The sequence below is a fragment of the Aphelocoma coerulescens genome, chromosome 18 (genome assembly GCF_041296385.1).
Source record: "Aphelocoma coerulescens isolate FSJ_1873_10779 chromosome 18, UR_Acoe_1.0, whole genome shotgun sequence".
Taxonomy (NCBI): Eukaryota; Metazoa; Chordata; class Aves; order Passeriformes; family Corvidae; genus Aphelocoma; species Aphelocoma coerulescens.
This window is the reverse complement of record NC_091031.1, coordinates 4,350,137-4,365,435: the sequence shown is the minus strand read 5'-3', so window position 1 is coordinate 4,365,435 and position 15,299 is coordinate 4,350,137. Positions and strand designations below refer to the sequence as shown.

Genomic DNA, 15,299 nt, shown 5'->3' with positions numbered 1-15,299 from the left:
GATTCAGATCCTGAAATGCAGGATGTGCCAGCTGGGCTCTGCAAACTACCACAGGCTGCCATTGAGCTGTGTGTTCTTGTCTCCAACATTGTCCAGATTCTCCTAATCTGGCCTTCAGTGTGCTCACGGGAGGTTTTAATGTTGTTTTGCAGTTGGTGATCACAATGAGTCTGTGAACCCCAACTTGGAACCTAACATGATTTCAGTATTAATTCAGTGCATTAACTACTCTATTCAAAAATAGGTGAATTGTTAACCTTCAGCCCACATTGCTTGGAGTATGTCTTGAATGTAGCCCTTGAATTTTGAGGGGTGGTGTAAAGATTCACTGCCTGGAATGAAGCAGTTACCCATGATTTGAACTGTTCTAATTTACCTAATCAACAGAACACAATTCCCAAACCATACAATCCCCCAAACCAGAAATTTGATTTCACCTTTGGGAATACAGGACCCATTCTGTGAGGGCAATTTTGACAGTGTTGTTCCAAGTTAAATACTTCTTCATTCACAGAAGTCTGGTGCCATCATTGACAAGTGGAGATGTTCCCTGTTACAAATCTGGCTGTGGTTTCATATCCAAGAAAACAACGGCTTTGGAGTGGGTAAGTCCTCCCTGACTAACCTGCAGTTTTTAGGCTGCTTGATTTGAGAATGACACTGCAGCTCTGGAGGAGAAACACTTGGCATCTTGTCATGAAGAAAGTTCATGTGAATGGAGTATTTATGAGAGAAAGCTGCCAAGTCAGCAACTTCACTTACTGGTTTCACAAGCTGTTTTTCCTTTAAAAGAGACCAAAGAGTGGGAACAGGCTCCAGGTAAAGCAGAACTAAGGGAACTAAGTAAAGCTGTGTGTTAGTCCAACAGGGACTTCATTTGAAGGTGATTAAATACCTCTGCTGCTGGCCAAAAACTACAGATGTGTAAGAGTTGCACCAATGAATGCACCAGTAAGAGATGCGAACAGTAAAATGGAGATGAGACAAATCAGCCATGATGGAATATTGAGGGAAGTAGTTCATAGATGCTTTAATAAATTTTATTAAAAGAAAGGGAAAAATATTTTTGTAAGATATGTCAGTTAAAATCTGGAAATAAAGGTAAGTGCACAGGTGGGAAACCTGGAAATAAAGTGTTTGGGACTTCTGAGGGACAGAAGATTAAAAAAATGGGGAATAAAAAGGGGCTAAGCTCTTAAAGATGGCTGCAGTAGTCTAGAAAACATTTCCTTGTATTATTAGACTGCTGTAGTTCTCAGTTTTATGCCCCAATAAATAATTTCCTAGACCATACACAGTTGAGGGATAAAATTTTTATTTAAAAAAATTCAAATTTCTCTTGACACGCAAGTCTTAGTTGAGGTAAGTGGATGTACTAGTTTAGGAAAACAACTTTCAGGATTGGGTTTCATAAGCCATTAACACTGTTGCTTGCAGGAGGCTCCAAGAGCTATAGGTGCAAATTGTACAGGAAGTGTCAGGTTTTCCATCCAGCTGAACGCTGCTGCAGAAGAACAGAATTTACACCTTTTAGTTCAAGCCTCTTCCACTTCTTTGCATCCTTTGTTCCTTTAGTGCTCAGGTCTCTTGCCCTGAGACTCTTCACTCCTCCCCCATTCACAAGGTGCAGCAGCTCCAAGAGGTGGCTGAAAGTACCTCATTTGGAATTTGGACAGCGAGGCTTGTGCCAAGTTCAAATAAAAAACAAAAACACCACAATAACAATGAAAGAAAGATTGGCAATCTGCCCTCGTTCAACACACAGCTAAAGCTTGAAGGCAGAAAAACTTCTCTTGCCCTCCTCAGCTCTCCCAGGCAGCAGTAGGGGTCTCCCATGGCCCTTCACAGTCACCTTCAGCTGCTTTTATGTATATTCTGAACAACCTGACATGGCATTGCCACCTCTGTAAGTACCTGGATTCAAGGTTTAAGCTTTTTATTTTCTAATATGTAAGTATCCTGCAGAATCTACAGTCTGACCAGCCCCTCCAAAATAAAGGGTACCTGACCCGTTGGTACCTCAGAAATGTGGATAGTCACAATTTTAGTTTCCATATCATAAAAGTACTAAGTTACAATTAGTACCTGATACCTGAAGTGTGTAAATAAAACTGCCAGCACTACTATGTGGAGCAAGATTTAAGTTAGCTGCTATCTGGAGTGCCAGCCTGACCCTCTGAACAGGACTGACACTTTCATCTACTGAACCTTATTGTAAAAGTACTGAAAACACTCTTCACAGGAGAATTAAAGTAACATTGAAAGCACAGGATAAGATAGTATTCTCTTTTTCCCTGACACTGAACTAGTGAAGCTTGAAAAACTGACAGTACTGCAGGGCCTTTGTTGCTAACAGTGGATGATCTGACCTGCAGCAGTTCAGTCTTCCTCACTTCATGTCTTACAGCCAACTCCAACCTAACTCTGCCTTGTGCAGGTTCTTTGCAGCACCCATCTAAATCCACACGCATTTTTTTTTCTTGTAAATGGTATAAATACCAACAGCCATTCTCCTTGTCTGAAGTTCTTGTACCCCTGCTACAGCTGCTTGGGGAAAAATTCAGGCAGGATGGCTGATGTACTGACAGTGTGAGTATGGGCAATGTTAATTAATTGTAAAATAAGCTTTTATGCTTTAAGCTTATTATGGTAATATAGAGGGCTAATGTAGCACATTGCCACTGAAGGAAAGGCAGTATGATTGTCTAGGCTTTATAAAAATAATGCTATTCTAACATGATAAAATATATTTAATTTTAATTGAACATGAGGTAAGAAACCCCTCAGTGAGTGTTGCTTTTAAATATTCTTTAAATCCAGTAGCATTGCAATCTTTTGACCAGGAATAAGCTCTCTTTTGAGACTGAGCTTATCCATTGTAGTTGCTCCTTAGAGGAAAAATATGTAACTTTATATAATTTCAGAACTCCAAGTCATTTAATTCACAATATTTTTTATCCTATCCTATTCTATGGAGACAGCTTAATTACCACCCTCTCTTCAATTCTGACTGCCCCAGGTTAAATCTGTGCAGGCAGGGTCTGCCTGAAGCCCACTCCCAAAGCCCATCTCCCTTACTCCAGGTGGAGCTCCAGCAGCAGGCACAGCTGCGTCAGCCCAGTCTGTCTGCAGTACTGGGACCATACACCTGCACTGACTGCACAGCGTTCCCAGGCAGAATTTGGGATTGCCAGGAATCCTGCATATCACAACAGCCCTTGTGTTGTCAGACAGTAAGAGAAGGTTGTCTCTGCATGTTAGGAGGGCTCTGAGGAATCACAGCTGCCAATCCACAGGTTGAGGCCAGGTACCAAATCACTGAGACTGTCTCTGACACAGGATCCATGTGAATTGTAACCAGGGAAGACATTCAGAGAGGTTCAGGATAATATCCTGTGCGGGCTTGTTGGTCTGCTTGAGGCAGCCTTGCACCGTTGATGTAAGCATCACCATGCAGCTACTCTAGAAAACATTCCAAGTGACAACACAGAAAACAGTTCAAGAAGTATTGAAATAAGGCACTTAAGTGAGACAGGAACAGGCTGGCTCAGATGTCCCTGCTCCGGAGGGACAAACAGTACCGTGCGCGGAGGAAGCGGCTGCCACAGGTGGGCCCCACTGTCCACTCAGACTCCTAAGGCAGAATCGTGCACAAGGAAGCAGAACAGAACCTTGCTGCTCTAAATACTGTGCTCTGAGTGGTATAAATACAACTTTGGTCCATTACCACCCCTAAAATGCTTACAGAGCAGCAGTTTTAAACAAAGTTAATTCTACACAACGCACGTACCCTGAGACGAGTACAATGAAATACTGACAAAAATCAAGTCTGGAGGAAAAAAGGGAAAGGTCTGATGGACTGCTTAAATTAATTTGCCTACACAAATGCTTGTGTCTAGCTTTTTCCAGAGTAACAAATCCAATGTTTCACAATTATTGTTTAAATGAATCCAGTATGAAGTACAATACAGTGGAGTTCAAGTACTATAAAGACAGGGGTTTGTTACCAGATTGTTGTCAAACAGCTGGAAACTCAGCTTTTAACATTACAGCAAGAACAAGAAATCCCTTTACTCACTGCTAAAACACCAAAACCTTCCAGCCTGGGTATGAAAATGAACATCCAAAATACAAAGAGCCACAGCATTGATCAAGTACCCAGTCAAAGACCACTTCTCTGTTGTTAGAGCTGATGGTTACTCGAAGCTTGAAGTTTCCTCCCTCGTTGCTGCAGGGTCCCAACTGCACAACTTCCATGTCAAATGTCACAGTCGAGCCAGAAGTAACAGCAGGCAGCTGGTTTGTCATTTCTTTTCCATTTACAAATACTGCCCCTGAAACAGCCAACAGATCTACCAGTATTTCTCATTTTCTGCATGTACTAACAAGCAAGATCATATCTCCCCATTTTTTGCAAGTGAATAGGGAAAAAACGCTGCTGCATTTCTTTTGTCGCATGGAACAGGCTGCAATAACTGCAAGCAGGAAGAGGAGATCTGTGATCTCACCAAAGATTTTTAACTGCACGAGCAGCACATACATAAAAGTTGTTCATATGTTATGCAGGGATCTAAAGCGCCAGGGGCTGTGGGGTTTGGGGGGGAATTCTGTGGTTCAGACTCACCATTTGTGCTGATGCACACAGCTTTGTCCCGCTGCAGGGAGTCGTAGCCATTCCGCTGCTCCACGCACACTCCCAGGCTGTCCCGTCGGTCTGGCTGGCCCACGGTCTCAATTCTAACAAGCAAAAAGTTAAGTCAAAACCTGAAGCTTTAAATCAAAACATACCATGAAATCCAGACAGTAATAACCTGTCGCACCAGACCCCTGTACTGCATTCCATGGCTCTCAACAAATTCATCCAAACTTCTGGGGAGATCCCCAAAATTCCTACCAGCTTTCCCAAGAGCTCCACTGAGCAATACTCTGTTAATCTGTACAAAATATGAACATGCTTCCTGCAAACTTCCAATGGTATTTAATACTATTCTCCACTGTCACATCCTAGAAATGGTCTTTTGAAATGATTTCCAGTTGTCTGAAGCAGACAGTGTGCTCAGCTAGCCAATTAGCTATATCAGATTACTGGTCAGCATCATGTATTATGACAAGACAGCAGTAGTTTCAGCAGGGATTTAATAAGCATTACCAAAATAGGTTTTTTGGGCCCTGCCATGTTCTGCTGTAATGGGATGAGGATGGGGTGTTGCTTAGGGGGTGTGTTTGGTTTGGGCTTTCGTAATAAATCAGCTTGGTGCAAACCAAGCAATGCCTAGAAGAGCATTTACATGTCTGGCTCAGCTGTATTTGGAGTTTTAGTCTGGGGAAAGAATCTCTGAAGAAAATGCAAACAAGTTTTGCAAATGACCAGGGACTCAGTTCCCTTTGGGCCCCAGCAGAGGAGCGAGGCTGCACAGTTCGTATGCTGAAGGGCTGTTCTGGACTTGAGTCCTTTCTCTAGTACTGCCACCTCTCAAAGGTACTAAATCCTGCTTTACAGAGAGCCTGAGTGACTCAGGAAATTCAGATGGTCTTTCCTAGAAAGTAAAGCAGTTGCTATTTTCATTGCAGCTTGAGAGAAAGAACAGACTGATACATGGTTGTTGGCAAACAAGGGAAAACTTCAGCAAAGCTTTCAAGAACCAGCAATTAAAGGAGGCAGTGGACTGGCACAGAATGGGTTAACTCTTTTGAGGCAAACCAGGAAGATAAAATTGGAACCATGTTTTACTTTTGCACTCCATTAGGTTTTTCAGTCCCCTGGGAATGTCACTAAGAGAGCAGTAGCCTTGCACTGTAAAGCGAAGGGAAAACAATTATTTAAATCTCCAAGAAGCTTTTACTTTGGAAGGGATCCACAATGTTTTCCCAAAGCAACTTTAAAGGCAATTTCAAATTGATTTTGGTGCACAACAAAAATGCCACACAACAAAATCTCTCTGCCACTGCAGCCCAAACACTGAACCCAGTGAACCACCACCAGTTTCCATTTGCCTCAGAGCACAGAAAGGTCCATCTGTGTGGGATCACAGGCACTGCCTCACGGTCAGCTGTCAGCAGAGTTGTGCTGGGTTCCTGACAAAGCCAGTGTGACCACCACAGGGCATCTGCTGGGTGAGCCCGAATCACCAGCCTGGCCAGAAGGACTGTGGCTCCCCACAGCAAACAAAGCTTAAGAGATGAAGGGCAGGTCGCTGCGGAGAAATGTTCCCATCCCTAAGGGCAGCTCCCTGGAGGCTGCAAAGAAACAGGAGATTTGACCTAATGCAGTGATGTTTTCCTACAGCTTGGCCAAATGCTTCACCTCAGGACAACTGCCACAGTTTATCTTTAAAATGTAGATACAAACCACTGTGTTTATCACAGTTTCACTTCTCACTGACAAGCTGTGCCTGGGTCCTGAACACAGAGAACCCCCAGAGCTGCTTGTGAATAATAACTTGTGTTCCAACAGCTGGAGAAAGTCAAGCTCCAAGTACTACATCTCCCTGCTCAGGAAAATCTCTCACACTTCCAAACAAGAAGCTACTCTTGGACCTTGGAAGGGGAACACAACCAATTCTTGAGGCTGTCTTCAATCTCAAGATTCATGTCACGATAGTTCTTGTGGACACGTCCTCTGCCATCCTGAAACAATCTCCTCTTGGAGAGAAGTCCATAACCAAAATGTGAAGTAAAAACATTTTCATATGCTACCAATAAAAAATGATAAAAGGCACTGGACTGAGAGAGAACCTCAAGGGAAACCTCAAGGTTCTGCCTTTAATTTCACAGGCATTGCTGAGCCAAGAGAAGTAAAATCTAGCAATAGATTTCAAATGAAAGCTTTAGATCTTTTTATCTATCTCAGACACGGCAACTGAATACATCCTCACACTGAAACCATCTGAAGTTAACATAATCTGTTATCAGGAAGGGTTAAATGAAACACCATGGAATAAGTCATGAAAGTATCATGAACAGCCCTTTTTGATTGCCTTTGGGGGTTGCTTGCTGTACAGCAAGTAGTTTTAGTTAACCAGGGAAAAGACGAAACAAAGCTTCAGAGTCTTGAGGTCTGTAATTACAACAGACATATCCACAAGGACATTCCTCATACCCTGTTAAACAGCATCATCTCAGGGATAGGACTACAGGCAGAAAAACTGCCAAGGTTTTTAATCATGTTCTGTGTCAAATGGAAAGCTTGAAATTCACAAGATCCCTTCTCCACTCTGGATCTTCTAATGCCAGTTTCAAGCATTAGTAGTCTGACCAGCACTATTTATCTCAGATGTTAAAGGCATTGCTGCCAGACTGTCATCCCCACAGCCCATCCGTGTTTTCATGTCCAAAGTCTTCAGAGCCAGTGAATAGTCTGGGAAGGAAAGTAACCCCTGGCCCAAGGTTAAAAGGAACTGGAGGCAAAGCGCCACTGACCTCAGCCAGTAACAGCTGCTACAAAACATCAGGAAGTTCAACATTCCACAGATCTGATCAGCATGGGCTATATTTTACCATCCCTCAGGAGTTCACTCATCTCTTTTTTATATTTTGCAGGTCCTACAAAAACATCAGGTGTTTTCCTACAAAGCCAGGAAGCAGAACTAAAGGAAGGTCAGATGCCACATAGAGACACTACCTTGACTGGAGCTGAGCTGATTTAAAATTCAAGCACGCCTCAGGTTTACACACAATTCAGATGTGACAGCTCACAGGGGATGCACCAGCCACCAGCCACCCAAAAAGGACTTGCCTGAATGTTAATGTTTGCCCACAGAAATAAGTAGGAGCTTTGGAGTAGAGCACACCACACGATTGAGAATCATTCCGAAGTGCTATGTTTCTTCGGCTGCTCAAGCTGTAACCCTCCAGACCAGTTGTCCATTCTTCAAAGAAAACAAACAAACAAGAAAGAAATTGTGAACCTCAACTCGCTCCTGTCTGTGCAAAATCAAGCCAATCCCAATGTCTACTCAGTCCACCTCAAGCTATGTTAATAACAGGGGCTGGTTTTGCCTTTTTCTTATGGAGAGATTTGTTTTTCAAATAAATTGCAATTACAAAAAGTATTTTCCAGCTCAGAGTTCCCCAGGAGTTCACTCTTTGCTGCAATCCCTGCCAAGTCTTATCGTAGGCAAAGAAAACCCTTCATTACCCACTGCGCTTACAAATTTTTAAGTTAAGAGAAAATTTAAATTTTTCTCTCTCCAAGATAAGAGCTTGTTGTGAGCTGTACATCATCAAAAATGCTTACGTTGTGGTGTGGTGAGGGAGAAGGGAAAAATAATGCTTTTCTTCTGGCTCACATGCTTTCCAAGGCTAAGGAAGCAGTGAGCCACCTGTGAAAGGTTCACTGAGTGTCTCCCAGCCAAGGAAGAAAAGAATGAATTGTAGGACAGAGGAACAGTTCATCACATGTCACATGCACACCCCATAGCTGGAGACATCCCCCATCACACAAGCACAGCTCCATCCAGCTGCAGCCCCCCCGGAGTGCTGATGAGAAGCTGAGGGTTCAGGATGACCAATACCGTGGGGGACCAGCGTGGTGCGGCCAATCTGGGGGACACTCCAGGGGCTCCACTCCTGCCGCCCGTCCCCGCGCGCGCACACCCGGAACTGGTAATCCACGTTGGGATCGATGTGCAGCACTATGAACTCTGTGTCCGAGCCCACATACACATCCTCAAAGTGGCTGGCAGTGCTCTTGCGGTACTGCAGCCGGTAGTCCTGGGGTATGAAATCATCATCCACCTGCAGGAACATTTACTACATTAATAAGGATCCCCCTGGTTTTCCTCTTCTCTCTAAAGGGGCACATGTTAGGACAGCACTGCAGGTGATCAGACTCACAAGGTATTTCAGAGCAGAAAATGTGCCTTGTAGAGAATAACATCAGTGTCTGAACTAACATCAGTGTCTGAACCAACAAAAAGATGTATCAGAATTATTACAGCTAAAACATACCTACAGAGGAAGAAACATTCAACAGAAGGCTGTTCATTCTAGCAGAGATATAAAAAGATCCTTCAGCCAAAAGCTGAGAACAACTTTGCAGAAGAAATTCTGTGCCAGTTTTTAATAGCAAGGGAAAATGACTGTTGTCCTTCATAAACTGTTCCAGGGAATGATTTACAGTTCTTTGATATCTCTAAGTCCAAAGATATTTACACACACACACCCCCCCCTCAAAAAAGCCCCCTTCATTATCCCCCAGGCACAACCAAACCCAGGAAATTCGTCTATACCACAGTAAATCAGACCCCACCTGAGAGCAGTGCCTATGGTTTAATAACCTGAGTCCACATCCTTTACAAGTCAAGGGTGGCCAACAACGACTGCAAGTTGCTAGAACAACAAAAGTTTGTTTGATGCTGCCAAGGAGGATAGAGCTGTCCAACAACAACTAAACCACATCAGATCACAGCAGTGGTTTACTCAAAAATAGTCTCTGTGTGTCAAAGAGAAAAGCTACTCGACTAGCTAACACCAATATAATAATATTTTCTCTTTCAACCCACTGCATCTCCCTAGGAACACAAACATGCTTAGGGGTAAAAGCATAAGAGAGCAGGTCCAGCCTCATCCTGGATCTGCTGAAGCAAGTGTCACTGCCAGGCAGACTCAAACCCCAGCACCAACCACACCGTCACCGGGCTACCTTGCCTTTAAATGACACCATTACCATAAAAAGCTCTTCTCAAGTTTCTAACTCCACACTGGAGTGGACTAGTCCTTTGAAAGCAGTAGAGAATTCAGAAAGAAGGTGGATTATTTGGGTTCCTTTAGAAAAAACCTCAAGTCTAGAGGATTTTCCAACAGGATATTTTACCTACCTTACACCATCGGACTAAAATACCTCCAGGCTTTTCCACAAATTCCTCCAGCTGTACAGGTGGGCGAGATGCCACAGTTCCATGTCTGAATATTTGATTTTTCAATATAGTAAGGAGGCAGTCATCCAGCTGGGCAGATAAACAAGGCACATCAACCAAGGAGGGCACTTCTGGTAAGCTGAGAAAGGAAAGTTCACTGCAATGAGAGGGGCCAGCTTCTACAAATTCATATTTCATCCATACACTTGAATCTGTGCAGATTTGCAGAGAGAACAGCTGCAGAAATTGGCACGTGCACTCCAAACTTAAAAGACTCAGAAAACATTGTGTTTTCAGCCCTAACCAGACTGCCTGTTTGTCAGTAAATACTCTGAAACACAGGCTGTTCTATGGGGAGTGGCTTCATCCTTTGCAAATAAACAGCCTTTATTTCCACAGAACATATGGAGGGTGAAAATCCCTTCCATTCTCTAAGTACCAGCCCCAATAAGAGTCTGTGAAACAAACAGGACAGCAGCACCTCAAATGAATCTTTTGAGGCAATGGAGTGGAAAGCATTTGTTTCAAAAGAGAAAAGATCCTCTTCAAAGAAGGGCACATGTGCCACTGCCTCAGATCACCTCAGATTGTTGGTGTCTTACCTATCTAGCTGAATATGTAAAGCTTTTTTTGTAAAGTTGCAAAGTTTCTCATTCTGTGTTCCCACATCTCCATCGACTGCACTCTCTCCTGCAACCAAACAGTAAAAATATTCCTAATGAGACAACGTCCACAGAAGGCATTCTTTGCTTCAAAGAATAACCAGTTCTGACACGAACAACCAATTAAATGTGAAGCATTCTCAGCACTTTTGCTAGTCTTAGCTAGAAAATACAATTACAGGTAACAATATAAAGCCTATCTAGCAACTTTTGAAGCTCTCAAAGCTACCTGTAGACACACCCATAACAGATGTAATAATTTGCCTCAGGTCTCAGACAGGAGCAGAACTGGGGTCAGATGATGCCAAAAGTCAGGGTTAATAATCCCTTCCTCCACCAGCTTTAAATGAAGAGAAAAGCAAAGTACCTTCACTGATCAGAAAATAAAAAAGCAGACACTTGAAAGCAAGAAATAATTTCAACCATTGTTCTATTTGCTACAATCAAAATGGCACTATTGTCACAATGAAGGAAATAATCCATGCATTGAAGTGTGGAGATAAATACGAACATTTTCCTAAGCTTTCCATATAAAGTAGCATCCCACACTTCATCTTACAGAGACATATGCTCCAGTCTCCTGACTTTAGGATAATTTACAACTTCAGCAAGTTCAGTCCTTTTCCAAGTGCAGGATTACGCACGTTACAAATCTCTGAAGGAAGGCACACATCATAATTGGCAGCAGGAGATTTAATAACCACGGAGGCTTAACTCCTTTCTGACTTAGCTGCAATGTGTGCTTGTCCTGCCCATAGCACTCAGTGATGCTCCAACTCAGAGCACCCAGGGGATGGGAAGTGCAGCAAGTCAGCTTCTCATGAGACTCCATAGAATCTCACACAAAACACAGGCAATCTTTGCCACCACCCTGACTCAGTAAGGTGAGACTTAAAATAAAACCAAGGTGAATACAAGCTGTCCTAGAGCTGTGGTGGTAGAAAAAAACCCCAACAAATTAATCCTTTAAACACTGTCCCTGCTCCTGTGAGCAGGAGGCACTGAGCTCCCAGGCCAGCACAAAGCTCAGGGCTGAGGAGGAACTGGGAGCTTTCCCACCGCTGGGACATGGCTCAATGTGCTTTAGCTCCCAGAGCTCATGCTGAAAGAAAGTTAAAGTTGAGACACGAGAACAATGCAAGGAAACTGCCAACACACTCATGGCTCAGACATGCCCTCAGTAGGTTCTCCAGGCTGGGGAAAACAGGCAAGAGTGACATTCCTTTCTGCCGAGATATTTAGCATCAGTTGGGTATAGTCTGGCCCTTGCAGTAATATTCCACATGGCCATTTTTGTCTGCCTCATCTTCAGACTTCTTAGAGAAATTTTCCCCATACAGTGGCCATATCATTCCTCATGTTCCCCACCAACAGCAAATATAATCACACTTAGGAGGACAATTTGTTTATTTCAGCTGCTATTTCAGCAAGACAGAAATAACTTACTTCACCAAAATAGACACTTTGCTATGGTGGATACCACCATATATTTTATTTCAAAGTAGCCTGACATACTTTTCTGTCTACCCTGGAGAGCTACAGAATGTCTCTGTAGTGAAATAATTCCCAAATAGGTACTTCCTGCCTTTTAGGAGAGGCTACACTGACATACATACAACCTAGGATCGGAGTGAAATGTTGAAATACGGATTTGTAGGAGATAATATTGATCAGCTCTTCACTACATCTACCCAATTCTTAACATTTAGTTTGAGATAAGTCCAAAATGAGCCAAACACACTGCTCATAATTCCAGACTTTTGACAGACCCACACTGGAAGGCAGAGCTAAGACTTAGCACCAGGTCCTGCCTCACCTTCCCGGAGCAGATCATCAGCCGTGCTGACTCCGTGCTCTATCAGCTTCTGGCACTCATCCAGGGGCTTGATGCTCTCTTGCTCTATGACATCCACTTCCTGCAGTAGGGACATCAGTCGCTCATCCAGAAGCTTCTTTAGGGTCCCTTTCAAATCGCTAAAATGCTGCTCAAGCACATCTCTGGTCAATGTTGCACTTTCCTTGATCTGAATTCAGGTAACAGGAAAGAAGGATTCAGGATAAAGGCAAAGGCCATACACATCTTTTATTTTTCTGAAGCATCTCATTTGCATTTGCTGCAGTAAAGCTGCAAGTGGAGTCTGCTTTAAAAAATTACCGCTGGCAGTTAACAAATTAGTGAAGTCATTTTTAGTAGATGTACAGCAGGGAGGGAGGCAAAGAAACCAGCCTGGACGAGGGGAAGAGCATATTAACTAAACAAAATACAAACTGGATTACGGGTGCTTCAATCAAGGAATTTTTCTTGTCAGAAAAATCCAAATGCTTTGTAGATCTCCTCCCTGCTGCCCCTCAAAAAAACCCCACTGCTGTAATCCTTCTCAAAAACCACCTGCCATCATATACAGGTAATCCCCCTTGCAAACAAAAACCTATCAGACTTTTTGAAAACTATCTAGGACCACTTTTCCAAGCCCTATCAGTTCACTGGATTTTTAAAATCCTCGGCTTTCTTTTCAATTTTGTTCAAACAGCCCCCCTTGGTGACAGGACAGGCTGAACAGCAAGTCTGTTTTGATTCCGGAAGAACCCGACTCCGGAAGGTTCTACAAGTGTTTATTAAAATGTCAGCAAACTTGCTGAATCTGACTTTTAGGGAAGAAAACACACTTGAACATCCCTGAGCTAAAGATGCAAAAATCAGAAGTAAACATCTCCCTGTGAACAACTTTTCTAAGTCACACACACCAGGAAATGCTGCAACGCGCTCATGGCCTTACACGTAATTTCTAGATCTTTAGAAGTACAGACAACCAACACAGGAAGTTCTCTGGTTAGGTAAAATAAATTTCCTCTTCAACTAATATTCATGAAGCTCTGCAGCTGCCACACAGCTCTGCTTCCCCTTTCTTGTAATTTCAAAGCTTGAGGAAAAAAAAAGAGGAAGTATTTAGCTTTGTGAAGGGGTGGGGCAAAGGAAGGCAGAACAGTCACTTCTCCAAGCTCTTTACCTCCATTACAGGCAGATACAAATTCAGCAGCTCAGCTCCAGGATTAGATACTGTTCATCATGCAAAAGAGGAAATGCAAGTCCCTGAACACACAGAGCTCGGTGCAGTTTGCAAAAAATCATGTCCCATTGGTCCAAAGGAAAAAGATGCAATGTAAGTGATCCAGATCTATCACATCTGCCCACCAGTCCCCAAATAATAAAGCTGCCACTACATGAACCCCAGTCTAGCACACTCAGCACTTTGGGAACACAGGGAACTCTTGGATGTGCACAAAACAGCAAGTGGTCCTGAAGATGGAAAGAGAGAAAACATAAACATGCACACAGTAAAGAAATTCCCCCCGAGAGGAAAAGGAAAGGTGAGCTAACTACACACTCACTGCACAAAGGCACATGGGCTGCCTCTCACTGCACTTGGAATTGCCAAGCAACACTTTGAGATGACAAGGTTTGGATTAAAGACAGCCATGAACAATTCATTTTCTTAAGCAGCCTGTGGTTTCAATGCTGACTAATTAAATGTCCAATGATCACCCACATGCACGTGGGAGCAGGACACTCTCCTAGCAGATTTACAGCAGGTTTCTACACTAACGGGATCTGCTTCAGAAAAACTAACAGGTCAACACAGAAACACTTGCTGAGTTTGATTTTGTTTGGGTTTTTATTTATCCGTTGCAGAGCTGAATCAAAGACAGCAAGGCATCACTTCCAGTCTGCAAAACCCCAAATGCTGAGAGGCTGCCTGAGCAGAGGAGCCAGCCCTGCACTATGGCTCTCCCTGCCCACACTTGCCTATCTCCTCCTGCATCTCCCGGCGGGTGGGTCACAGTCCCAATGGAAACTCTCCTCTGGCTCCAGTGCACAGCTGCAGACAAACCAGCTAACCCGGAATGCTGGCAAGCCTCCTGCCTGACCCACGGAGTACGTGACCCAGGCACTGTGGTGCATGGGGACAGCAGCCTTCAGCACATCATCCAAACCAGGGAGCAGCTTGCCCAGGCAGGTATCCGATGCGAAGATGGGTATAACATTCCCTATTAAATCAGACTTAGCATCCCAGCTACTTTGGAAAATGTAGTTCCTTAAGATTTTATTCTTGCCTGGGGAACCTTCCTGTCATCCCAGAAAATGAGGCTTAGCTCAGTCACAGACTTCAGCTCGCATCCCCCTCCTCCGACATGTCCCACATCTGCCCACTCCCTCGCCCTCCATCTCCGGCACCCAACGAGACCACAGGCCGGTCCCAGGGCTCTCATCACCCCTCGATTGGGCGGGGCTCCCCCTCCTCCACCCTCCCCACACCTGAGCCCCATCCCGGCTCTCCCAGCGGACAGGAAGCACGGACAAACACCGGGCCCCCGGAGCGGAGCGGCCAGGGCCAGCCGCCGCCCCGAAGGGGTCCCTGGTGCTGGGCCCCCCCCCACCGGCCGCGCCTGCGGGCACCGGGCGTAGCCCGGGAAGGGCTCTGGCCGCTCGTCCCGGGACAGCTCCGGACAGCCCCATCCCGTCCTACTTCCCCACCTGCTCCCGCGCCTGGTGCAGCCCCCGCAGCCGCTGCTGCAGCTCCCGCCGGTAGCTCCGCGCCGCCTCAATGCTCTCTCGAGCCTCCTGCAAGAGGAGGCGCACCTCGGCCTCGGCGGCGGCGGCCTCCATGGGCAGCCGCGGCGGCAGCGAGGCGGGGGCGGGGCGGGGCGGGAGGACCTCGCCCCCGGAAGGGCCGCGCATCCGCGGGGCGGGGCGGGAAGCGCGGCGGGACTGGGAGCGGGG

The 15,299-nt window shown here is 44.8% G+C and overlaps 1 protein-coding gene across 3 annotated transcripts; it reads right to left on the bottom strand.

The window, feature by feature from the left end:
- Positions 1-1,302: 1,302 nt before the first annotated feature.
- CRLF3 (cytokine receptor like factor 3) lies at positions 1,303-15,226 on the bottom strand. 3 transcript variants are annotated; one of them, XM_069032893.1, is made up of 8 exons: positions 13,528-14,312; positions 12,336-12,543; positions 10,460-10,547; positions 9,819-9,996; positions 8,514-8,736; positions 7,736-7,868; positions 4,625-4,737; positions 1,303-4,334 (listed from the first exon to the last, which is right to left on the bottom strand). In XM_069032893.1, the coding sequence occupies exons 1-8, from the start codon at positions 13,531-13,533 to the stop codon at positions 4,081-4,083; spliced, it is 1,203 nt and encodes a 400-aa protein (XP_068888994.1). In that variant the 5' UTR covers positions 13,534-14,312; the 3' UTR covers positions 1,303-4,080. The 3 variants fall into 3 exon arrangements, with proteins under 3 accessions (XP_068888994.1, XP_068888995.1, XP_068888993.1); XM_069032894.1 differs by lacking the exon at positions 13,528-14,312 and adding an exon at positions 14,325-14,626 and having other exon boundaries at positions 1,306-4,334; XM_069032892.1 differs by lacking the exon at positions 13,528-14,312 and adding an exon at positions 15,054-15,226 and having other exon boundaries at positions 1,553-4,334.
- Between the last annotated feature and the right edge of the window lie 73 nt (positions 15,227-15,299).